Source organism: Pseudophryne corroboree, chromosome 5 (assembly GCF_028390025.1).
Source record: "Pseudophryne corroboree isolate aPseCor3 chromosome 5, aPseCor3.hap2, whole genome shotgun sequence".
In the NCBI taxonomy this organism is placed as follows: domain Eukaryota; kingdom Metazoa; phylum Chordata; class Amphibia; order Anura; family Myobatrachidae; genus Pseudophryne; species Pseudophryne corroboree.
Window position 1 is genome coordinate 323164432 of NC_086448.1, and position 27630 is coordinate 323192061.

The 27630-nt window shown below is 45.4% G+C and overlaps 1 protein-coding gene across 4 annotated transcripts in view; it reads right to left on the minus strand.

Moving 5' to 3' along the window:
• The window catches only part of ELMO1 (engulfment and cell motility 1), a 910002-nt gene that overhangs the window by 746747 nt on the left and 135625 nt on the right, over positions 1–27630 (minus strand). For all 4 annotated transcript variants that reach the window (XM_063922511.1, XM_063922512.1, XM_063922514.1 and 1 more), the window contains one exon: positions 4334–4409. In XM_063922511.1, the coding sequence (XP_063778581.1) occupies positions 4334–4409 (76 nt within the window). The remainder of the gene's footprint in view (positions 1–4333; positions 4410–27630) is intronic.

Sequence of the window (27630 nt, forward strand, 5' to 3'; positions counted from 1 at the left end):
TAGTAGTACAGTGCAGCATTTTGGTGACCACCAGTATATAGTTGTACAGTACAGTAGGCCATTGCTGTATCTTGCAGCTCCGTGTCACTTCAAGTATCCATATCTGTGCTGCACTGTTGTGAGCTGTATATATTATATAGTAGTACAGTGCAGCATTTTGGTGACCACCAGTATATAATTGTACAGTAGGCCATTGCTGTATCTTGCAGCTCCGTGTCACTTCAAGTATCCATATCTGTGCTGCATTGTTGTGAGCAGTATATAGTAGTACAGTGCAGCATTGTGGTGACCAGTATACTACAGTACAATAGTGCAGTGCTGTTCTCGCTGCTCAGTGTCAGTTCTCCGTAGTATCATCAGTGCTCAGTATAATCAGTGATTGATCAGTATAATCAGTTCTCAGTATAATCAGTGCGCTCTTAGACGTGCGCCCGTTTTCCGCCATTAGTGCATAGGGATTTAGACAATTGATGAAGTTATTGTGTCCCCGGTACAAAATCCCATCTAGATTCCACTTCACTAGGCAGGCGATAGCGAGATTTTACCAATTAATATCAGTGATCTATAATTAATTATTAATTACAGTTATCTTGCCAAATGATTCCAGTGATTTTGTCATTTTCTTCCAGTGATTTGGACCAATAATACCATTGATTAGAATGAATAATTTCTGTGATTTTGTCATTTTCTTCCAGTGATTTGGACCAATAATACCATTGATTAGAACGAATAATTCCTGTGATTTTGTCATTTTCTTCCAGTGATTTGGACCAATAATACCATTGATTAGAATGAATAATTCCTGTGATTTTGTCATTTTCTTCCAGTGATTTGGACCAATAATACCATTGATTAGAATGAATAATTCCTGTGATATTGAGGTGTTTGTATCGCTTAGCTTAGCCGTCCAGCGACCACAGTGCACCTCTTTTTCTCTTTTCTTTGCATCATGTGCTGTTCGGGGCCAAATTTTTTTAAGTGCCATCCTGTCTGACACTGCAGTGCCACTCCTAGAAGGGCCAGGTGTTTGAGTCGCCCTCTTGGGTTGCTTAGCTTAGTCATCCAGCGACCTCTGTGCAAATTTTAGGACTAAAAATAGTATTGTGAGTTGTTCAGAATAGACTGGAAATGAGTGGAAATCATGGTTATTGAGGTTAATAATACTATAGGATCAAAATGACCCCCAAATTCTATGATTTAAGCTGTTTTTGAAAAAAAACACCCGAATCCAAAACACACCCGAATCCGACAAAAAATGTAGTGTGTGGCTGGACACCTACAAAGATCTGCCTAGTTGCAATGGTTTTGTAGTAGCTTCATATTATATATTATACCAATATTTTTCTTGCCTCCGGGCAACTGGGACAAACTTACGCCACTGCATTGGTACATTGCAGAGTGCTATTGAAATTTACATTCTGAGTAATTATGTAATTAAATCTCATCTTTCAGTGGCAATTTAAAATTCCTGCAATGAGACTATTTTCAGCCATGCAGAACAGCTCAACCCAGACTGGAATTACAAATACCAGAAAATGATGACGGTACTACTGTCATTATATGTGGAAAAACAACATTTTCTAACCAAGTAGACCACAAGTTCCTTTTTCCAATGTTTATCCTGGACACAGTTACCCAATTGCCTGGAAAAATATATTTAGGTGTTAAAACAGATTAGGGAAAAAACACATACACAGTGCACATGCTTCATACAAACTGTAGATAGCAGAATAACCACTATAAGAAAATACATTTTTTAAATATTAGTTGTGTTTTATATGCAAATATTCAGGCATAGCTGACAAAATACATTGAATAAACCAGATTATATATATTGGTCCACCCAGAATGCAATGGGAATAAAGTGTTAAGGCCCAGATTTATCAAGCCTTGGAGAGTGATTATCACCGTGTTATTTAAGTACCAGCCAACCAGCTCCTAACTGTCACTTTTCAAACACAGCCTGTGACATGGAAGTTAGTAAGGCTTGATAAATATGGGCCTGTGTGAGGCTATATGATTAGGCCATACAGGGAATAAATTTAGTAAATGTTAATTTCTGTTTGCATTTGATGCAACCTAGTTATGCTGTCTTCTATACAGTGAATACAATTATATGTAGAAAGCTTCTTTGTACCTTCCAATAAGAATAAACAATCCTGCTGCTATAAACACATGGCTGAAAAATAGGAACTCAGAAATCTAATGCACTGTATTAAATAAAACGGCAAGAGAGTTTTGCAAGACAAAAAAATAAACACAACAAAAAAATAGGAAAACCTATTTAACCCCATGAAACTGAGTTTTTCTCATTTTTGCATTTATTTTGAAACTTTTGGGTTTGGTAACATTCCAGCATTTAGGGGTATATGCAATTCACGGCGAATCGCGGCAAATTATCGCCGTTTTTTAATTCGACACAATTCGACAGGTGAATTCCGGCAGGTGGCTGCCGGAATTCACCATATTCAATGAAAAATGGATTCGACATTCCCGCGGGCGAAAAACGGCCGATTTGCCGGATTTTGCCGCGAATTAAAAAAACGGGGAAAAACCCGGAAAAAAATGGCGTGGGGTCCCCCCTCCAAAGCATAACCAGCCTCGGGCTCTTCGAGCTGGTCCTGGTTCTATAAATGCAGGGAACAAAATTGACATGGGATCCGACGTATGAAATAAAGTTTTACTTTCACGGTGTCGGTCTCCTGTTTTTATTTGGGTATTTTTTTTCCAGTAGAACTACAGGTACCAGCGGGCCCGTTTTTCTCCCGCATGCTGGTACTTGTGGTTCTCCAAGTATCAGCTTGCGGGGGAGGCTTGCTGGGACTTGCAGTACTACTGGAAAAACAATATTCTGACATTTTTCTCAAGGCTATCAGCCTCCCATCTGCAGCCCTTGGATGGGGGGGGGGGACAGCCTCGGGCTTCACCCCTGGCCCTTGGGTGGCTGGGGGGGGGACCCCTTGATTGAAGGGGTCCCCACTCCCCCAGGGTACCCCGGCCAGGGGTGACTAGTTGGATATTTAATGCCACGGCCGCAGGGCGCTGTATAAAAGTGACCCCCGGCTGTGGCATTATCTGTCCAGCTAGTGGAGCCAGATGCTGGTGTATAAAATACGGGGGACCCCTACTCTTTTTGTCCCCCGTATTTTTTGCACCAGCATCAGGCGCAGAGCCCAGTGCTGGTTTTAAAAATACGGGGGAACCCCTGTCAATTTTTTCCCCGCATTTTTAGAACCAGGACCAGCTCGAAGAGCCCGAGGCTGGATATGCTTTGGAGGGGGGACCCCACGACATTTTTTTCAGGGATTTTACCATTCCATCCAAAAAAATTTTTTAGAAAAATTATTTTTAAAAATATATAAATAATACGTGTGCCTCCAAAAATGACAAACCAAGTACCTAATCCCTTCTAATATAAATAGATATGATATTACCAAGAAAAAAAAACACAAAAAAAACATGTTTTAAATTTTTTTTATTAGTTTCACCCTCCAAAGTGTTGCGGATTGAAAATGACGAATTTACTGTCTAAAAGCACTGTTGTCGAATTTCCAAACTTCCATTGAATAGACTTTGGTCGAATTGCAGCATGTGTATCATTGCAAAAAAGTCGAATTTGTCAAAAGTCGAATTTCAAAGAGTCGAATTTTGAAAGTCGTTTTTTTTGTCGGAAAGTACTGAATTGCATTGTCGAATATTTTTTTTTGGCGAAAAATTCCCGAAATTCGACAATTTCGGGAATTCGACCGCAATTGCATATACCCCTTAATATCAATATTCCAACATCAATATCAATTATGTGTTTATGCAGTACCCACACAAATTAAACCTTTTAGGAGTTTCATAAATTACTATCACTTGTCTTATACCCCTTGACAAAGCAAATGTAAAGGAGGTGGGGAGGTTTCAGTATATATATATATATATATATATATATATATATATATATATATATATATATACACACATACACCAAACGCAGCTAAGAAATGCCTTTTGGTCCTAACTTTGACATTAGTCCACATGCCCGCTACAGCAAATGACAGGACTGTACACATCAGAATGGAATCTACATTTAAGATTGAAAATGCATTTTCTTTGTGCTGCTCTGTACGGTCTTGAGTGTGAAATGCATGGACATGGCTATGTAGGTACTCGCATTTAAAAATGCACATCCTCTCCCTCCGAGCATCGGTTCATCCCATAACATAGCTCCACCATGCAGAAAGAGACAAGTTAGGAGATATAATTAGCTGGCTTCTCAACCTGACTGTTACATGAAAAGCAATAAGCTCGCCAGCATTACATGTCGGTTCTTTGCGGATATACTTACTTTTTCAGTGATATAGAACCCAGAGCCATCAGCATACTGAAGTGCCAGATCGTCATGATTCTGAGAGATGGACCATCTACAATATTAACATAATAGTCTTATTAACACTAATGTATCAGTAGCAATTACAACCAGATTAGTCATGTAGAAAATAAGGAAAATCGCAACTACAGATTATTCCCAAAATACAGAATTCTATGACCATCATAAACTCTATGTTAGATGTTATTTGTTTCTGTATGCACTTACCATTAACACTCTATATTATGTACATTAGTGAATAAACATATTTTAATCACCTGTACTAGCATTATGTAGGTCATAGCTCATATAGCTATTACAACATGGAGCAGTTTACACGTTTCAATTCTTCCCTATACAATCTATTGTGGACTTGTGCAGCTTTTACCTGCATATGAACACTGTAGGGGAAAATCAATTATGGCCAAAAAATATTGGGATGAAAAAAAAGGACTTTACTACAATTTTTGCTTGATGTTTTTTTGGGCATATCAATCGAGGCCTGATATTTTTTTTGAGAAGCAAATTTTATTAAGACAATGCAAGTAAAAGTAATGGCATATCTAAACACAGCAAATCAATAGCAGAGTTCTTAAAGAAACATACTATATAGAAAACAGAGTATATAAATGAGTAACAGCAAAATATGTAGCGGTGTAGGAAATACCTGCCAAATTTTGGATGGTTGGAGGGGATGGGGGGTGGGGGGGCAGAGATGACACTGGGTTTGTTAGTAAGGGAGAGGAAGGGAGGGGGGGGGGTCTGTTGGTGGTTACTGTGTATATCGAAGCACTAAGGATTACGTGTGTCATGACAGGAAATCCAAAGAGACCAGATTCCCATAAAATATGTTCAAGGTGATAGGTTTGCCAAAATGAGGTATGAAGGGCATAGGAGGAGGGGGGGAGGGGAGGGGGTCAATCTTCTTCCAACAAGCCGAGAGGCCTGTTTTTAAGTTCCCAGACATTTGTGTTTTCGCAACCGCAAATGTGAAAACAGGTCACTTATTGGTTATTATTTTTTTTCAGGACCTCAGCAAACTCAAAATAAAATAAATAAATAAAACATTGATAAGTGCCGACATTGGGGCCCCGACATTGGGGCTAATTGGATAGTCCTGGGAGAACAAATAGCAACCAATTACCGTGGCTAACTGAATTCCTATTTGTCTTCACATTGTTAATTGTTAATATATACTGTAGCTACAATCTATGTTTTGGGCTACTGTTTTTTTTACAAACTAATTTTTTCTAGCATTTCACCACTTGTTAAAATCATATGACACTATGCATCCAATAAAACAGGCATAAATTGAGCGCAGGGCTCAACCCCCATTACTCTATACAACTGTAGCTTATTCATACTGTATAATCATGAACAAATCTGCTCAAATGACAGAGCATTTTCATGAAATAAAATAATAATAGGTGCACTTAATATAAATGAAATACACAATTCCAGAAGTAATTTTCCAGAAGAATTGGTAATATAAAAAGTAAACACACTGTACACTTGCATTCTCACTACAAATCATTACTTATTTCACTGGGTCTGATTCCCACAGAAACTGATTCAGAGGTGGGTGCTGCTGCTAGTTTCAGCCTTGCCCCTGTGCACTAACATTTACCTTCATTTACCAGCCCTGAGATGCAGGGCCGGTTCGAGCCCTTGTGGCGCCCCAGGCGGAAAATAGGGGTGTGGCTTCATACAGGGGCGTGGTCAGTTACGCCCCCTGTAGAGTTGTGCCCCCATTTGTGCCCCCTGTACAGTAGCGCCGCTTACAAAAAATAAATGTAAAAAAAAAAATAAGATTTTACTCACCGGTAAATCTATTTCTCGTAGTCCGTAGTGGATGCTGGGAACTCCGTAAGGACCATGGGGAATAGCGGCTCCGCAAGAGACTGGGCACAACTAAAAGAAAGCTTTTAGACTACCTGGTGTGCACTGGCTCCTCCCACTATGATCCTCCTCCAAGCCTCAGTTAGGATACTGTGCCCGGAAGAGCTGACACAATAAGGAAGGATTTTGAATCCCGGGTAAGACTCATACCAGCCACACCAATCACACCGTATAACTTGTGATACTATACCAAGTTAACAGTATGAAATATAACTGAGCCTCTCAACAGATGGCTCAACAATAACCCTTAGTTAGGCAATAACTACATACAAGTATTGCAGACAATCCGCACTTGGGATGGGCGCCCAGCATCCACTACGGACTACGAGAAATAGATTTACCGGTGAGTAAAATCTTATTTTCTCTGACGTCCTAGTGGATGCTGGGAACTCCGTAAGGACCATGGGGATTATACCAAAGCTCCCAAACGGGCGGGAGAGTGCGGATGATTCTGCAGCACCGAATGAGAGAACTCAAGGTCCTCCTCAGCCAGGGTATCAAATTTGTAGAATTTTGCAAATGTGTTTGCCCCTGACCAAGTTGCAGCTCGGCAAAGTTGTAAAGCCGAGACCCCTCGGGCAGCCGCCCAAGATGAGCCCACTTTCCTCGTGGAATGGGCTTTTACTGATTTAGGATGCGGCAATCCAGCCGCCGAATGCTCCAGCTGAATTGTGCTACAAATTCAGCGAGCAATAGTCTGCTTAGAAGCAGGAGCACCTATTTTGTTGGGTGCCTACAGGATAAAAAGCGAGTCAGTTTTCCTGACTCCAGCCGTCCTGGAAATATAAATTTTTAAGGCCCTGACTACGTCCAGTAACTTGGAATCTTCCAAGTCCCTAGTAGCCGCAGGCACTACAATAGGTTGGTTTAAGTGAAAAGCTGATACCACCTTAGGGAGAAACTGGGGACGAGTCCTCAATTCTGCCCTATACATATGGAAAATCAGATAAGGGCTTTTACATGACAAAGCCGCCAATTCTGACACACGCCTCGCCGAAGCCAAGGCCAATAACATGACCACTTTCCACGTGAGATATTTCAAATCCACAGTTTTAAGTGGCTCAAACCAATATGATTTTAGGAAACTCAACACCACGTTGAGATCCCAAGGTGCCACAGGAGGCACAAAAGGGGGCTGAATATGTAGCACTCCCTTTACAAATGTCTGAACTCCAGGCAGTGAAGCCAGTTCTTTCTGGAAGAAAATCGACAGAGCCGAAATCTGGACCTTAATGGAACCCAAGTTTAGGCCCATAGTCACTCCTGACTGTAGGAAGTGCAGAAAACGACCCAGCTGAAATTCCTCTGTTGGGGCCTTCCTGGCCTCACACCACGCAACATATTTTCGCCAAATACGGTGATAATGGTTTGCGGTTACTTCTTACCTGGCTTTTCTCAGCGTAGGAATGACTTCCTCCGGAATGCCTTTTTCCTTTAGGATCCGGAATTCAACCGCCATGCCGTCAAACGCAGCCGCGGTAAGTCTTGGAACAGACAGGGCCCCTGCTGTAGCAGATCCTGTCTGAGCGGTAGAGGCCATGGGTCCTCTGATATCATTTCTTGAAGTTCTGGGTACCAAGCTCTTCTTGGCCCATCCGGAACCACGAGTATCGTTCTTACTCCTCGTTTTCTTATTATTCTCAGTACCTTTGGTATGAGAGGCAGAGGAGGGAATACATAAACCGACTGGTACACCCACGGTGTCACTAGAGCGTCCACAGCTATTGCCTGAGGGTCCCTTGACCTGGCGTAATATCTAGTTTTCTGTTTAGGCGGGACGCCATCATGTCCACCTGTGGTCTTTCCCAACGGTTTACTAACAGTTGGAAGACTTCTGGATGAAGTCCCCACTCTCCCGGGTGTAGGTCGTGTCTGCTGAGGAAGTCTGCTTCCCAGTTGTCCACTCCCGGAATGAACACTGCTGACAGTGCTAAGACGTGATTCTCCGCCCATCGGAGAATCCTTGTGGCTTCTGCCATCGCCATCCTGCTTCTTGTGCCGCCCTGTCGGTTTACAAGGGCGACTGCCGTGATGTTGTCTGATTGGATCAGTACCGGCTGGTTTTGAAGCAGAGGCCTTGCCAGACTTAGGGCATTGTAAATGGCCCTCAGTTCCAGAATATTTATAGGGACGACTCCTGACTTGACCAAAGTCCTTGGAAATTTCTTCCCTGTGTGACTGCCCCCCAGCCTCGAAGGCTGGCATCCGTGGTTACCAGGACCCAGTCCTGTATGCCGAATCTGCGGCCCTCTTGAAGATGAGCACTCTGCAGCCACCACAGTAGAGATAACCCTGTCTCCAAGGACCAGGGTATCAGCCGATGCATCTGAAGATGCGATCCCGACCACTTGTCCAAGAGGTCCCACTGAAAGGGTCTTGCATGGAACCTGCCGAATGGAATTTTGCTTCGTAAGAAGCTACCATTTTTCCCAGGACTCATGTGCAGTGATGCACCGATACCTGTTTTGGTTTCAGGAGGTCTCTGACTAGAGATGACAGCTCCTTGGCTTTCTCCTGCGGGAGAAACACTTTTTTCATCCCCAGGAACAGTAGGCGTGTGGTAGGAACCAGCTGTGACTTTGGAATGTATAGAAACCATCTGTGCTGTTGTAGCACTTCCCGAGATAGTGCTACTCCGACCAACAACTGCTCCTTGGACCTCGCCTTTATAAGGAGATCGTCCAAGTACGGGATAATTAAAACTCCCTTTTTTCGAAGGAGTATCCTCATTTCTGCCATTACCTTGGTAAAGACCCTCGGTGCCGTGGACAGTCCAAACGGCAGTGTTTGGAATTGGTAATGGCAATCCTGTACCACAAATCTGAGGTACTCCTGGTGAGGATGGTAAATGGGGACATGTAGGTAAGCATCCTTGATGTCCAGGGATACCATGTAATCCCCCTCCTCCAGGCTTGCAATAACCGCCCTGAGCGATTCCATCTTGAACTTGAATTTTTTTATGTATGTGTTCAAGGATTTCAAATTTAAAATGGGTCTCACCGAACCGTCCGGTTTCGGTACCACAAACAGTGTGGAATAGTAACCCCGTCCTTGTTGAAGTAGGGGCACCTTGACTATCACCTGCTGGGAATACAGCTTGTGAATTGCCTCTAGCACAGCCTCCCTGCGGGAGTTGTCGGCAAGGCAGATTTGAGGAAACGGCGGGGGGGAGACGCCTCGAATTCCAGCTTGTACCCCTGAGATACTACTTGAAGGATCCAGGGATCCACCTGTGAGCGAGCCCACTGATCGCTGAAATTTTTGAGGCGGCCCCCCACCGTACCTGGCTACGCCTGTGGAGCCCCCGCGTCATGCGGTGGACTCAGAGGAAGCGGGGGAAGAATTTTGATTCTGGGAACTGGCTGACTGGTGCAGCTTTTTCCCTCTTCCCTCGTCTCTGTGCAGAAAGGAAGCGCCTTTGACCCGCTTGCTTTTCTGAAGCCGAAAGGACTGTACCTGATAATACAGTGCTTTCTTAGGCTGTGAGGAAACCTGAGGTAAAAAAATTTCTTCCCAGCTGTTGCTGTGGATACGAGGTCCCAGAGACCATCCCCAAACAATTCCTCACCCTTATAAGGCTCTATGTGCCTTTTAAAGTCAGCATCACCTGTCCAGTGTCGGGTCTCTAATACCCTCCTGACAGAATGGACATTGCATTAATTCTGGATGCCAGCCGGCAAAATATCCCTCTGTGCATCCCTCATATATAAGACGACGACGTCTTATGTTCGCAAAATAGTATCCCTGTTTGACAGGGTTACAGACCACGCTGCAGCAGCACTATCTGCAGGACTCAGTCTAGTACCTGAGTGTGTAAATACAGACTTCAGGATAGCCTCCTGCTTTTTATCAGCAGGTACCTTCAAAGTGGCCGTATCCTAAGACGGCAGTGCCACCTTTTTTGACAAACGTGTGAGCGCCTTATCCACCCTAGGGGATATCTCCCAGCGTAACTTATCCTCTGGCGGGAAAGGGTACGCCATCAGTAACTTTTTAGAAATGACCAGTTTCTTATCGGGGGAACCCACGCTTTTTCACACTTCATTCACTCATTTGATGGGGGAACAAAACACTGCCTGCTTTTTCTCCCCAAACATAAAACCCTTTTTTAGTGGTACTTGGGTTAATGTCAGAAATGTGTAACACATTTTTTATTGCCGGGATCATGTAACGGATGTTCCTAGTGGACTGTGTATATGTCTCAACCTCGTCGACACTGGAGTCAGACTCTGTGTCGACATCTGTGTCTGCCATCTGAGGGAGCGGGCGTTTTTGAGCCCCTGATGGCCTTTGAGACGCCTGGGCAGGCGCGGGCTGAGAAGCGGCTGTCCCATAGCTGTTACGTCATCCAGCCTTTTATGTAAGGAGTTGACACTGTCGGTTTATACCTTCCACCTATCCATTCACTCAGGTGTCGGCCCCACAGGGGGCGACATCACATTTATCGGCATCTGCTCTGCCATCACATAAGCCTCCTCATCAAACGTGTCGACACAGCCGTACCGACACACCGCACACACACAGCCCTTTGGGGAGACAGAGAGAGAGTATGCCAGCACACACCAGAGCGCTATATAATTTAGGGATTAACACTATATTGAGTGAATTTTTCCCAATAGCTGCTTGTATATACAATATTGCGCCTAAATTTAGTGCCCCCCCCCTCTCTTTTTAACCCTTTGAGCCTGCAAACTACAGGGGAGAGCCTGGGGAGCTGTATTCCAGCTGCACTGTGAAGAGAAAATGGCGCCAGTGTGCTGAGGGAGATAGCTCCGCCCCTTTTTCGCGGACTTTTCTCCCGCTTTTTTATGGATTTTGGCAGGGGTATTTATCACATATATAGCCTCTGGGGCTATATATTGTGATATATTTGCCAGCCAAGGCGTTTTTATTGCTGCTCAGGGCGCCCCCCCCCAGCGCCCTGCACCCTCAGTGACCGGAGTGTGAAGTGTGCATGAGGAGCAATGGCGCACAGCTGCAGTGCTGTGCGCTACCTTGGTGAAGACTGATGTCTTCTGCCGCCGATTTTCCGGACCTCTTCTTGCTTCTGGCTCTGTAAGGGGGACGGCGGCGCGGCTCCGGGAACGAACACCAAGGCCAGTTCCATGCGGTCGATCCCTCTGGAGCTAATGGTGTCCAGTAGCCTAAGAAGCCCAAGCTAGCTGCAAGCAGGTAGGTTCGCTTCTTCTCCCCTTAGTCCCTCGATGCAGTGAGCCTGTTGCCAGCTATTCCCCATGGTCCTTACGGAGTTCCCAGCATCCACTAGGACGTCAGAGAAAAAAAGAATACTTACTATCCCCGCTCCTAATTCCTGACCGCTGCAGACTTCCGCCGGCGCCGCTCCTCTCCTCGGATCTATGGGAGAGACGTCATGACGTCTCTCCCATAGCACAGCATAGATAGACACTAGAGGTCAATTATGACCCCTAGCGTCTGTGCCAGTCCCTCAATGCTGTGCGCGATGATGTCATTGCGCACCGCACAGCAAAGGTCCTCTCCACGAAGGGAAACTAGACGAGTAGCGTCTAGTTCCCTTCGCAGCGGGGGACAGAGCGGGGGGCACTGCCAAACAGTAGCGGATCTTGCAATGGTGCCGGCGCCCTTTGGAAGGCGGTGCCTCGGGCAAAAGTCCTGCTTGCCCGTGGCAAGGTCCGCTACTGCTGAGATGCCCACTTTCTGCACCCCTGTACGCTGTAACACTGTCGATGGTTGTACACCATAAGGTCACCATCATGTCCACCATCAACACTCGCGCCTACATTATGGCATTGTCTCATACTTGCCTACTATCTTAAACTTCTCTACAGGAGAAGCCTGGACATTAGACTCAGCATGCATCTTCGGGGGGTGGGGTCTGGTTGACATGTCATTAGGCTCTGCCTAGTAGCTGCAATATATCACTATTCGTGAGTACGAGAGGAAGGGGTGGTACTAAAATAGGATTTTAATTACCTACCGGTAAATCCTTTTCTCGTAGTCCGTAGAGGATGCTGGGGTCCACATTAGTACCATGGGGTATAGACGGTTCCTCTAGGAGCCATTGGCACTTTAAGAGTTTGAGAGTGTGGGCTGGCTCCACCCTCTATGCCCCTCCTACCAGACCCAGTCTAGAAACTGTGCCCGAGGAGACGGACATCTTCGAGAGAAGGATTTTACACAGATAGTGGTGAGATTCACACCAGCTCACACACAAGGACAACCAAGCTAACTAGCTTGAAACATCAGCAACGGCTGAACAAGATTACTTACCAAGTAACAAAACAGTACTTAACCTAGAACTAAGTAAATAACCACTGCAGGATCACGAAGCGCTGGGCGGGCGCCCAGCATCCTCTACGGACTACGAGAAAATGATTTGCTGGTAGGTAAATAAAATCCTATTTTCTCTAAAGTCCTAGAGGATGCTGGGGTCCACATTAGTACCATGGGAATGTACCAAAGCTCCCAGAACAGGAGGGAGAGTGCGGAGGCTCCTGCAGAACCAATTGACCAAACATCAGGTCCTCAGAGGCCAAAGTATCGAATTTGTAGAACTTTGCAAACGTGTTCGACCCCGACCAAGTAGCTGCTCAGCAGAGTTGTAGTGCAGAGACATCCCGCCAAGCCGCCCAGGAAGAACCCACCTTACGAGTAGAGTGGGCCTTAACAGACGCAGGACACGGCAAGCCTGCCGTAGAATACGCATGCTGGATAGTGAACCTGATCCAGCGAGAGATCGTCTGCTTACAAGCAGAATACCCAATTTTCTTGGGATCATACAGGACAAACAGAGTCCGATTTTCTGTGACGAGCAGTCCTCCTCACATAGATCTTTAGAGCCCTTACAACATCTAAGAACTTTGATGAAATTGAGGAGTCAGTCGCAACTGGCACCACAATAGGTTGGTTGATATGAAATGCTGACACAACCTTCGGAAGAAACTGCTGACGTGTCCGAAGCTCAGCTTTATCTTTATGGCAGATCAAGTATGGGCTTGTACATGACAAAGCCCCCAACTCTGACACACGTCTAGCAGATGCTAAGGCCAACAAAGTGACAGCCTTCCACGTGAGAAACTTGACCTCAACCTCCAGTAGAGGTTCAAACCAGTCCGACTGGAGGAACTGCAACACCACGTTAAGGTCCCGGGGCGCCGTAGGCGGTACAAAGGGAGACTGGATGTGCAGAACTACCTTCAAAAAAGTCTGAACCTCAGGGAGGGCAGCCAACTGTTTCTGGAAGAAAATGGATAGGGCCGAAATCTGGACCTTTGTGGATCCTAACCTCAGGCCCATATCCACACCTGCTTGCAGGAAGAGGAGAAACCATCCCAGTTGAAACTCCACCGTAGGAAACTTCTTGGACTCACACCAAGATACATATTTTTTTCAAATATGATGGTAATGTTTTGACATTACTCCTTTCTTAGCCTGTATCAGGGTAGAAATAACCTTGTTCGGAATGCCCTTCCGAGCTAGTATCTGGTGTTCAACCTCCATGCCGTCAAACGTAGCCGTGGTAAGTCTTGATAGGTGAATGGCCCCTGCTGCAGCAGGTCCTCCCGAAGAGGAAGAGGCCTTGGCTCTTCTAGCAGTAGATCCAGAAAATCTGCGTACCAAGCCCTTCTTGGCCAGTCCGGAGCAATGAGGATTGCCTGAACTCTTGTTCTCCTTATGAGTTTGAGAACTCCTCGAATGAGTGGAAGTGGAGGAAACACGTGCACCGACTGGAACATCCACAGAGTCACTAGGGCGTCCACCGCCACTGCTTGCGGGTCCCTCGACCTGGAACAATACCGCTGAAGCTTCTTGCTGAGATGAGAGGCCATCATGTCAATTTGGGGTACGCCCCAAAGATCTGTTCCCTCCTTGAACACCTCCGGATGGAGACCAATCCCCTGGATGGAGATCGTGTCTGCTGAGAAAGTCCGCTTCCCAGTTGTCTACTCCCGGAATGAAGATTGCCGACAGCGCCAACGCGTGTTTTTCTGCCCAGAGGATTACCCATGTTACCTCTGACATTGCAGCTCTGCTCTTCGTTCCGCCCTGACGGTTTATGTAAGCCACTGTCGTTACATTGTCCGACTGCACTTGAATGGCCCGATTTCTCAGAAGATGGGCCGCTAGGAGAAGACCGTTGTAGACTGTTCTTAATTTCAGAATGTTTATCGGCAGGCCGGCTTCCAGACTAGACCACCTTCCTTGGAAGGTTTCCCCTTGAGTGACTGCGTCACAGCCCTGGAGACTTGCATCCGTGGTTAGAAGGACCCAGTCCTGAATCCAGAACCTGCGGCCCTCCAGAAGGCGAGGTAATTGCAGCCACCAGAGGAGTGAAATCCTGGCCTTTGGCAACAGACGTATTCTCTGGTGCATATGTAGATGAGATCCCGACCACTTGTCCAGGAGATCCAGTTGGAAGGACCGAGCATGAAACCTCCCGTACTGCAGAGCCTCGTAAGAGGCCAACATCTTCCCCAGAAGGCGAATGCACTGATGAACTGACACCTGGGCCGGCTTCAGGACATCCCGGACCATTGTTTGTATCACCAACGCTTTCTCCTCTGGAAGAAACGCCCTCTGCATTTCCGTGTTGAGGATCATTCCCAGAAAGGACAACCTCCTGGTTGGTTCCAAATGCAATTTTGGAAGATTCAGGATCCAACCATGTTCCCTGAGAAGCTGGATTGTGAGAGCTATGGACCATAACAGCTTCTCCTTGGACGATGCCTTTATCAGCAGATTGTTCTCCAGGTCGCACGGTCCACCGTCATGCTGAGGACTTTGGAATACCTGAAGTAGGTTTCTGTTCCTGGGAACCCGCCGCAGCAGGTTTCTTGGATTTTGGTCGACCTCCTCTAAAGAAGGTGTTGGATGATTTGACCTTTCTTGGTTTAGAAACCCGAAAGGACTGTGATGCAGGTGAAGAAAAAGGTTTCTTCATAGCAGGTGATGCTGAGAGAAGAAAAGGTGACTTACCCGCTGTAGCCATGGAGATCCACGCATCCAACACTTCCCCAAAGAGAGCATGACCTGTGTAGGGGAGGGTCTCCAACACCTCTCCTGGATTCCACGTCGGCAGACCACTGGCGCAGCCACAGTCCTCCACGAGCTGAGACAGACATGGAAGAAATTCCTGCAGCCATTTAACCCATGTCTTTCATGGATTCCACCATAAATCCTGCAGAATCCTGAATGTTACGTATCACTTTTATCCATTATATCCAAATCCTCAAGTAATGGGCCTGACCACTTTACTACAGCTTTGGAAATCCATGCACAGGCAATAGTAGGACGTAGTATCGCCCCTGAAGCCGTGTATATGGATTTGAGCGTAGTATCAATTTTGCCATCAGCCGGCTCCTTTAAGGCGGTAGATCCTGGAAACAGTAAAACCACCTTTTTTGAGAGTCTGGATACAGACGCGTACACTATGGGTGGGTTTTCCCATTTCTTTCTATCCTCCTCAGGGAAGGGGCAAGCAACCAGAACCTTCTTCGGGATCTGGATTTTTTCTCCGGGTTTTCCCATGCTTTTTCAAAAATAGCATTTAATTCTTTGGACGCAGGGAAGGTTAGTGAGGCTTTCTTATTGTCAGTGAAGTAAGCCTCCTCAACCTGCTCAGGTGTTTAGTCCGCAATATTCAACACATCTCTAATAGCCTCTATCATCAACTGCACCCCTTTAGCAAGAGATGCAGCCCCCCTAAGCACATCCCCATCACCGTCTGCCATGTCAGAGTCGGTATCCATGTCGTCTTGCATAATCTGGGCAAGAGCACGTTTGTGGGAACCTACAGAGGGGGGTCCTGAGGTAACAGAACCGGACCAAATTGCAACTAAGGATTTACAGAATTCTATGGCAGATTCATTCTGAGCAACCCTAGTAGAAATCTGAGAAATCATAGTTTTGAGAGAGGATAACTACTCAGGCTCCCTTGCTGGTATCTACGCTACAACAGTGCAATCCTGATTACATGGAATGAGATCATCCTGAGAGGACATATCCTCAGCCGCATATGACACAGAGTCCCTGGACATAGCTAACTGGAGACCCCTAACACTCCACACACACACACACACACACACACACAGGGGAGGCTAGACAGAGTTCCCCCCCTGAGAATGGCAAGAGAGACACAGAGTTTGGAGCCAACCCACACACAGCGCTGTTTAGATAAAGGACACCCCTTACCAGCGCCCACTGTGTACTGTAATAGTTACAAAGAACTAATTAAACCCCCCCGCCCCCCATTCCCCCTTCTACAACCCCCTGGTACCGCACAGGATAGCTGGAGTTGCTTGGAGGGACAGCTCTGTCAGCGTCTGTGTACAGGAACTGCAGGCAGGAAAATGGCGCTGAACGCTGCTGGGTCCGCTCCTTGAAGATGGCGCGTCTTCCCGCACAAATTCTTTATACTGGCCTGAGGATTCCGTCGCTAGGTGGGGGATTCTGTCCCCTGTGAGCATCTGAGTACGGAGGATGCTGACGCAAGCCTGGGGATTCAGTCTCTGGTTAGCGTCTGTGACCAGTGTAGGGTTTTAAGACACTGGCTCAGGACGCCCCTTATAGCGCCAACACAGTGTGCCACTGAGCCTTCCCGGAGCGCAGCCGCTCAGAGCTGCGCTCCTACCCTTGTGCCGCCATATCTCGCCGTCTTCTGATCTTCTGGCTCTGTAAAGGGAGTGGCGGCATGCTGTCCTAGGAGGGGCATAGAGGGAGGAGCCAGCCCACACTCTCAAACTCTTAAAGTGCCAATGTCTCCTAGTGGACCCGTCTATACTCCATGGTACTAATGTGGACCCCAGCATCCTCTAGGACGTAAGAGAAATTATGCAAATTCAAATTTTTTAGCCCCGCCCCCTCAAAACGTTACTAGGAAGCGAGAGGGAGGCAGGAGATCCGGCGACTCTTCTGGGGGTGCGGGGGACTATCTGAAAAATCAGGAGTCTCCCACGACTTTCCAGGAGAGTAGGTAATGCCATCTGAACATGGCCTCTGTGGACGCAGCTATGCGCCTAACAATGCAGCTCGCTTGCAGTGACATACTCGCCCAGGAGATCTTTTGGGGGCACCTCTGAATCAGGCCCTCAATATACTAAGAATGTAGATGTAATATGTGCATTAGGTTATCCTGCTGCTTAATAGACTACAGATGCAGGACTCCATTGGCAATCTGTATACTACTTACTACTGCATTACAGCTCACCCAGCCTAATTATTGCTCAGAACAGGGATACAAGAGGCCTATCAGATGACAGCACAACCAGAAAGCAGCATAGCACTTTTAGAAAGTGTCTCTAACTGGTTAATTGCAAATGACAAATGTTTTTTCTAACATTAACAAATTAGGTTTTATATTCGTTTATATCGTTTATTGTTTACATTCACTAGTTATAGAGTATATAGAAAGACTGTATGTGTATGGGTGTGACAGATAAACAACACACAGTCATGATCCCTTTTTTATGTAACACATTAGTTTGATTAAATATGGGAGGTTTGCCAACATCTAAGTCTGCACTTTTTACACTGTGGCTTTTTCACGTGCAGTTTGTGCAGGTTCTGTTTGCATGACATGGATACACTGCTGTACAAGAATTAAGGAAAGATTTTACATGAATATGCAGCAAAGCTTCATTGTGTTTACATGGAGTGAGAGATACTTCATTCATTTAACTGCTTGAAAAGTTTATGAAGAAACTGTGCCAATGAGATGTTCTTTTTGGGAATGTTTCAGATTATGGGAATGATCTCATGAAAAGGGATCTTGTTGTTTCTTCACAAGACTTCTCAAGTTACTAGAATTCCCCAAAAGGTGCTAGAAAAGTTTTTCTTTTTGTGGGTCTTGTGGGATGGGTGCTATGTGGAGGTTATCTACAGTAGTTTCATTTAATTAATTTAACACTCTTTTCTAAAAGTAGTAAGAAATACTTCCATGCAGATCTCAAGATTAATCTCTTTTAAAATCTCCTTGCGCAGTCCATTACCATCAGGCACTGAAACAGTCAAATGTCATAATGGGGGCATGGCCTGTGCTGAAAGGTTCTAGGCTGCACAATGCACAAGGCGCGGGCTCACTATTTGTGAATGGGACATAGCTCCCAAGTTTTCAGCTCACAGGACAATGCTGTGATCAAAATGCTGGGACAGAGCCCTAAAATTGGGACAGTTCGGAGTAATAGCGATATATATATACAGTGGCGCAGTGAGGGGGAGCAGGTACTGTCAAAGTCGAAAAATATTGCAGTACACACATCACGTACAAACTACACACAGATGGCCTCCGTGCGTGTACTTGTTCAGCTGTGCGTGCGCATATTCGTAATTTGCGTATGGTCGCTCCCGCGGTCCTGTGCATTAGCGCGTGGTATGGGTATTTACGGTAGAGTTTGTGAACGCATGGAAAAGCCATCAAAACACATAACATATTTCATCCAAATAGTGCACAATGGGGGTAATTCCAAGTTGATCGCAGCAGGAAAAATTTTTAGCAGTTGGGCAAAACCATGTGCACTGCAGGGGAGGCAGATATAACATGTGCAGAGAGAGTTAGATTTGGGTGTGGTAAATTCAATCTGCAATCTAAATTGCAGTGTAAAAATAAAGCAGCCAGTATTAACCCTGCACAGAAACAATATAACCCACCCAAATCTAACTCTCTCTGCACATGTTATATCTGCCTCCCCTGCAGTGCACATGGTTTTGCCCAAATGCTAAAAAATTTCTTGCTGCGATCAACTTGGAATTACCCACATGGTACACATAGTCTCCCCGCACCACATCAGCAAGTTACAACAGTTTAAATGGTATCAGAACAAAGGGATTCACCTTTACAGGATAGCAGGGGACAGAACAAGGTTATAAGGTGGTGTTTGGTATCCAGCTGTAGGGTATTTTAAGGGTAATATTCCGGTGTTGGTTTGCTGAAGATCGCACGTTCCTGCGAATAGTTATGTGCAGGAACAGAATATAGATCTAAACTGTATTTACTGTACATTAGGTATGCGGCGGGAACCCAGAGGAGACCACCCACAAGTGCATCTTGAACAGACATCGCCCACCTATTCAAACCAACCTATGACCTCTCCTGTATTGTAAATGACAATCCCTGTGTCCAATGGACAAAGAGATTACAGTATCCATTGTGTTAAGTTTTGGAAGATTGTATAAAAAGTGCCAGCTGCAGGCCTGGTCACACAAGACTCTCAAAGTTATCTATCTAGATGACCGAGGACCAGACTGGGTAGCGCAGCGAAATCCAAACAAGTATGTACCATTAACTGCAGCTATTATTCTCTTGTATTGTATTGCTTTGTTATTATAAACCCATTTCAGTAATAATATGTTGTGGTGTCGGAACCCAGCAGTTTAAATACAATCTGGTGTCGTGTCTTCCTTTCCCTGCTAAGGTTTAAAGTGTATTACTATCGCATGCATAGCTGTTAAGGGTTCACGGTGTATCTTTGGGTGTGTACGCACTGCGTGTACTTTGTACAGCCAGCGCGGCGTTAATACGCAAAGTCCGTACACGGTACGGGACTCTGTACGCTAATGGTGTAAAAAGTACGTAGGTTGTGGATTAAGTATAGCGGCCGCAGCGGCTTCATTTAAAGTGTATGAAATGTCTTTTTAAAGTGTTGCTTTTAGTCCTGTATGTAAATCAGCGTTCACAATTGGGGGCTCATCCGATTTCCACATACTCACAGCCTAACAGGTCATAGCAGACTTAATCTATCAGCAAAAGGGTGGACAGAAAGTATCCTACGTAACCTTTTCGTGGTCGATGGATACACTGAAAACCCTACTTGTGTGCCGATTAGATGACGTCTGCTCTGTATGGTTTGCAGAGGTGCTGGTAGAACCCATAAAACAACAGGAAAAAAGCGATTTAAAAATCGGTGAAATTTTTTTTGGCGCCAAAAAGCGTACACAAAAGACACCCATACTTTGCATACCCTCTCACATTGTTGCCATAAGACTAAAACTTTTGTTTAAGCTGTATTGCCTCTGGGGTAAAGCTGCCTATCTGAATGAATTAAAATTTTCTGTACAGAAAAACTAAAAAGTGTATTTGAGTGAGCGAACATAGGAGTGAGTGGATATTGAACCCAGGGAATTCGGGATCCCGTAGTGTGGTACATCAAGTAAGTGGAGGCTTGGTGGCGTGAGGCGGCTGACTCACGTTAGTATAAGGTTTAATACGCAAATCGTGAGGAGATTTGCAGAGGAGCGTAATAGGGAATTGTGTATTGTGTAGTATTGAAGTAAAAAGTTTTTTTGTTACACTCCAAGCTGAGGGTCACAGTTTGTACATTGACCCGTGGTTGTACGGCAGATAGGTAACAAGTACCTATACGCTGTGCGATTGGACTGCGCGTTTGTGGGTGCGATAGTGCAACTTGATACCCTTTTTACAAGCTTTTTGCGTAGAATCGCGGTATCATTAGTGCTGTATAGAGCATACGCAAGCGTGATTTGTGTATAAGTGTATAGGGAGTTTTCGCTGGTCTCTCTCATGAAAATCATCAGCGGCAGATATTTACTGGAAAAGGTAAGTCACTCCTAACACTTCCAGTAAACAGAAACCAATAGGGCCTCACTGGGTACGCGGTGTTCACTATTGGAGTGAGTCGTGGTACTCAGCGGAGAAGGAGCGAGTGAAAGCGATAGGCGTCTTTCACCGTCTATCTGCGGTGTGCATTGGGGATTGCGTTTATTGGCAAAAAGTCCGCGATGGGATCCAATTGCACAAGCAGTGGGCGTTTAGTAGCTAGGGTTTAGGCTGAAGAAGTGGGATTGAAAAGGTCAGAATTGCGACTGAGAGGGTCAGCAAGGTTTATTATGTGTGAAAAGTATGGTTCACACACGGAGGCTTTTTGCAATGAATGGTTATGCATGACTGACAAAGATAGGGTACCATTCCCTAAGGTGGGCAGCTTTGAACCGGAGGTATTTCAGAACTTAAGGATAAGGATATGTCTGATAAAATCCAGAAAACAAAAGGATTAGACATACAGATCGTTTAAATTTATGGCAGCAAGAGGGGGATGTGCAAAGGGAATTAGCTCGCGCTGCAGGTTCCAAACCTAGCGGGAAAACAATGGCGACCACACCACCACCACAACAACCATATATTGTTGGGGAGAAAGTGGCTACAAGCAATGGTGCATTGGTACAGGATAGGAATGTGATTGATAAATGTACTAACGCTAACCCTTGCCAGCTGTATCCCATTTTAAATTTTCCTCAGGATTGTGAGCAGGAAGATGATCCCAGCACGATATCGGCACTCTCTCTAGCAGCCACCATACAAGATACTCAAATGGGCACGGCCCAACCATCAAGAGTTGTAGCAAGGCCCACTAGCGGAGGGATAAGTGAGGTCGTGTCCACAGGTAAGTATGGTACCATACATTACGCAGAAACTATAGCTCCCCACATTGTAGAATCAAACCAGAAGGATGTAATTGAATTAAATCAAGTCAGGGTAATTGCAGTCCCCAATGGGAAAACGGACAATCAGGGAGTAACTCCCATCAGGAACATAGCCATGCATTGACCCAGATCCCGGGAAGAGTGAAGGTCAATTATGTCTGAATTTCCCGATCCCAGGAAAGATCTAGTCGGATGCCAGAGATTCATTAAAGAGTTAGGTAACGCACATGAGCCTACAAATAAAGATTGGCGAACAGTGCTACGAGTGTGTTTACCCTTAAATATTGACATCACGAAATTTATAACAGACAGTAAGTTAGATGCAGAAGTACCTCTCACTGATGAACCAGGAGAATGTACGGCAAATCAATCTGCAATTAGGAGTATATTTCCCTACTGTTGTCAAATGGAATAAAATTTTCTCCATAAGACAAAAGGAAGGTGAAACGGCATCCGAATATTTCCATCCGGCACTGCAGGAAATGTCTAGATACACTGGGATCGAGGACATTAAATATAATGCGCATCACAGGGAGATAGCTGTTACTGTATTAATGGACGGGTTAAAGGAGGCATTAAGAACAAGGGTACAAACCTCTCTACCTAACTGGAGAGGTATCTCGGTGGCTGCATTGAGAGAGTCCGCTATCGAGCACGACCGGAACATCAGTAAGCACAGGGAGTCTCAGGGGGATAAGCTGATGACAGTGAGTATAAATGCTCTTCCAACAAAACCACATCAGCCAAAACCCCAGACCCCTGATGATAAGCCACGTGTAGTAAAATGTTATAATTGTCAGAAGGAAGGACATTTTCCAAAGGATTGTAGGAATAAAAAAGGTACACACAACGTATACCGACCCCCTAGACCAGAATACGAACCACACTACAATTCACATAATTGGGATCAGGGACCATATAGAAGAGATTATGAGCCACATAGAGGGGAAACAAGGAGGTACCCACCAAGGAGGGACTGGCAGGCCTCCGAAAAACCACAGCTACCCCCCTCACATATTGTAGCTGCCAATGCGCTGCGAGAGGGTACCCATACACAGTAGGGGTTGGGCCACACCTGTAGTCTGCAGCCAGAGAAATTGATTGCTAGCCTTGGTAGTGAACCTGAGGTCACGGTTGATGTAGCTGGTGTACCATTACCATTTCTTGTAGATACAGGGGCGGCCAGGTCAGTGTTGAATTCCACATCAGGTATAAAAACCACGGGAAAAAATATTCGAGCAATGGGAGCAACAGGAACAGTGCAACAATACCCTTTGAGTAGACCTGCAGAGATTACGATAGGGCCCTTGCAAACCAACATTCTTTTATGCTGGCTGCATCGGCTCCGACTAATCTACTCGTCTGGGATTTATTGTGTAAAATGCGTTGTGTGATATACTGTACTCCTGAGGGTGTCTTCTTGGATATACCTGAGAACCATGCTCAAGAAGTGCAAGATATATTAGACACCCCTCAAAAGGCTAATGTCGCATTCTACTGTTATAGACAAGTGTCCATCAAAGGTAGAGGAAATGATCTCACAAATACCGGGTTCCCTTTGGACCAAAGATGGACAAGACACTGGATTGATGGCGAATGTAACTCCAGTAGTAGTACAAGTAAAAGATGGTAGGATAGCTCCAAAAATCCCTCAGTATCGTCTGAAGCCAGAGGTAGAGTTACGAGTGTACCCTGTCATAGAGCGGCTGCTACAGCAGGGCATCCTAGTCAGGACGTCCAGCACCGCCAATAGTCCCATCTTCCCTGTGAAAAAGAGTGGGGGGTGGGGTTACAGACTAGTGCAGGATCTAAGGGGGATACACAAGATAGTTGAGAGCCAATTCCCCGTAGTGCCCAATCCAGATGTCATCCTCATGCAAATTCCCTCTACTGCAAAATTCTTCACCGTCATTGACCTCTGTTCTGCTTTCTTTTCTGTCCCTATTCACCCTGACAGCCAGTACCTTTTTGCTTTTAAATACAGGGGAGTACAGTACACCTGGACTCGTCTCCCCCAAGGTTTCATTGACAGCCCAAGTATTTTCTCCCAGGCTTTGCATGACTGTTTACAATCCTTTCAACCTGAGAGTGGATCAGTACTAATACAGTATGTCGATGACTTATTGTTGTGTTCTGACTCACTCGAATCGTCCTTGAAAGACACGAAACAGCTTCTGTTTCATCTTTCCCAAACGGGACACAAGGTTTCAAAGGATAAGTTGCAGTGGTGCCGGACCAGGGTCAAATATTTGGGACATTGCTTGACTCAAGGACTGAGACACCTCACTGCCGATAGAATACAGGCGATTCGCGACATGACTCTACCACAAACGCAGCAACAGATCTGCACTTTCCTTGGAATGTGTGGGTACTGTCGAAACTGGATTCCAGGGTTCTCTATACTGGCTTTACCTTTGCAAGAAATGGTCTCTTCGAACAAACCAGAATGGATCTCGCACACAGATGAGTCCGAACTGGCATTTGAGAGACTCAAACAGTGCCTATCACAGGCACCTGCATTAGGTATGCCAAATTATGAGAAGCCCTTTGAATTGTACGGTACAGAAAGTGCAGGGTGCGTGGCAGGGGTTTTAACTCAGAGACATGGAGATGCCAGCAGACCGGTAGCGTGGTCTCTCCCCACTTGCTTGCGAAGTGTTGCAGCGATAGCTTTGCTGGTAAGTAAAAGCGAGGACGTGGTGTGACCTGACCATTCATACACCTCATGCAGTATCAGCCTTAATAAACTCAGCCCAAACCAGACATGCCTCATCTGCTCGGTTTACAAAGTGGGAATTATCACTGATGAACCCGGTAAACATCACCATTAAGAGATGCAGCTCACTAAATCCTGCAACTTACTTGCCAAGTGTGCCTGGACAGGCACAAAGGGTGGAGGATGAGAATGTTGGTGAAGGAGGATTTAGTGCAGACACTGATACGCATGATTGTATGGAATACCTGAATCACTTTCACAGCGAGACCTGACATCAGTGACAACCCACTGGAAGGAGTAGACTTTACCTTCTACACTGACGGTAGTTGCCACAGACAGACAGATTCGGGAGACTTGTGCACTGGATATGCAGTTGTAGATGACAATGGTATCATAGAAGCTGAACCCCTGGACCCACCGCACTCAGCACAAGTTGCTGAGCTGGTCGCCCTAACCAGAGCGTGTGAATTGGCCACACTGTGAGGGGTTATTGATCGCATATGTACTAACATATGTACTAACATATGCGATCAATATCGCAATGTGGTGACGGAGGCCCCCCGTGATACCTGTGAGGTGGTCTGCGGGGGGTCTTCGTCACCTCCCAGGGGTCTCCACACTGCCTGGACGCCGGGAAGCAGCAGCAGGCTGCACCCGGCGCCTCCTCCTCCCCCCTGCAGCCGGAAGGACCTCCAGCTGCGTTGCTAGGGGGATGAGGAGATTACCTTCCAGTACCAGGGCTGCCTGGATGAAGGTATGCCGGCGGGGAGGGGGGTCGGCATCTGCGGCGGGGGCGGCAGAAGGTTGCAGCGGTCGGCGATAAGAAGCCCATAGGCTTCTATAGGGTATCGCCATCCAGAGATGGCGATACCCTGGACGGCGAAAAACCAGCGGTAGGGTCTTAGTACATTTGAAAATGCGGTAAAACCCCCGTTTTCGGGGGTTTCACCGTATTTTTCCTTTAGTATATCCCGCCCCCAGGCTTGTTTGAGAGACCTGGCACTACACACTCCCCCTCCCCAACCTTATCTGTCAGCCAGCCAGCAGCCTCTCTCTCCAACCTAGTACATGCAAAGGCCTGCCTGGTGTACATCAAAACCTGGTCAGGATCCCTGGACCATCTTGCATTGGTTTCCTTCCAATCGTTACAGGGGTGTCCAAATGCATAACCGGACAGACTAACAAACAGACCAACACATTTTCTATATAAGATAAGGGACCCTGCTGTTACCTGCAATAAGAAGCCAAACACTGCTTTATTGAAATTAAACAAAAAAACAAAAATCCGATTTTCGGAAGCCTACGGCAGATCCGGGAGAGTATCATTGTTAGTATACATTGAGTTAGATTTACTAAAAACTTTTAAAAATGAAATTAAAACTACTGCCCATAGCATCCAATCAGAGAATAGATGTCATTTTTCTATTGCATTCTATAAATTGATACATATAATTTTATTGGTTGCTATGGGTAACATCGCACACTTGTCTGTTTAATAAACTTTTAGTAAATATACTTTGCTATGTTGATATAGAGGTCAATAAACTTTAAGAGAAATGCACAAGGTAGTATACTTATTACTTACAGATTGTGTACAATTGTTACCATTGAGGTGCAAATTTAGATTTCAGATAAGCATCAATATATTAATAGCAGAAGGACAACTTTTTTGAGCAACATATTTCCATGATGCCGCTGTCTGAGCAGGAGACATCATATACTAAATTAAAGGTCTTGGGGGCAAATTCAGGTTTGTTAGCAAAGCAAAAAATCAGACAACTGGCCAAAACATACTGCAGTGCAGGTGGGGCAGATCTAACATATTATTATTATTACTATTATTATTACTACTACCAGTTATTTATATAGCGCACACATATTCCGCAGCACTTTACAGAGAATATTTGCCCATTCACATCAGTCCCTGCCCCAGTGGAGCTTACAATCTAGATTCCCTATCACATGTACACACAGACACATTAAACACTTGCAGAGAGAGTTAGATTTGGGTGGGGATTGTTCAAACTGAAATCTAAATTGCAGTGTAAAAATAAAGCAGCCAGTATTTACCACGTACTGAAAAAATATAATCCACCCAAATCTAAATCTCTCTGGACATGTTACATCTGCAGTGCAACATGGTTTTGCTCAAATGTGTGCTTTTTTGCTTTGCTAACAAACCTAAATCAGGCCCTTGGTCCATAGAGTTGCAGAAAAATAACTACAATGTTATTGGTTCCTTAATTTTGGAGTTATGTGGCAAAATATCAGCTTGCCATTTATAATGCATCATCATTATGCTCTGGGAAATGTGACAGTTGGTGACCTCTCCCTGTGCACCTGCTGGGTGGTGTGGAAACTTATGCCCCCATTTAGCAATGATAATTTTCACTAATGTTGCTACCAATCGCTGCATTTTTTTTTAGTTAGAATTTAGAATTGAAGCTGCCGCCAGCGAGCAGTAACATTAAAACACAGTGCGGTTTGTGAAGTTCAAATAATGTTGACATACAGTATGAAGAATATTTTTGCGCAGTAGGCAGAGCAGGTTCAGGGCGACAGCGGCTGGGACAGTAGCAGCAATGCAGCAGCCACCCTCCCTCGGTACTCAGGAACACCTTGCCTCCATCATCAGTAATCCGCTGTATGTGTGTGTCAGTGCGTATGTGTGTTGCGTGCCATGTGTGTCAGTGTGCATGTTGTGGCGTCGAGTGTGTGTTGGAAGAGGGAGTGGGCTGGAGAGAGTCAGCAGACTAGCCATCTGGGTTCTACTTCCATCCTTCTCCTCTCTCTCTCCCGGCTCTAATACCTTATCTCTGCTGCTTCAGGGACTGCAGCGCTGGAGAACGCTATTTAACAGATAGCAAAACCTGGCGAGCTTGATTTATCACAATGAGCGGTAAGTGTGGAGCACTCTTCACTTTATTTCTTGTTCACATCACGCATTGACAAAGGAGCTTCGGGCTCTGAAACGTTGGAAACCGTTGTGATGACAAAGTAAAAATTTTTAAAGAACTGAAAGACCTGTGAGTGCCGCTGTTTTTTGTACTGCAGTGTGTGTGTGTGTGTATATATATATATATATATATATATATATATACACACACACACACACACAGGTTGAGTATCCCATATCCAAATATTCCGAAATACGGAATATTCCGAAATACGGACTTTTTTGAGTGAGAGTGAGATAGTGAAACCTTTGTTTTTTGATGGCTCAATGTACACAAACTTTGTTTAATAC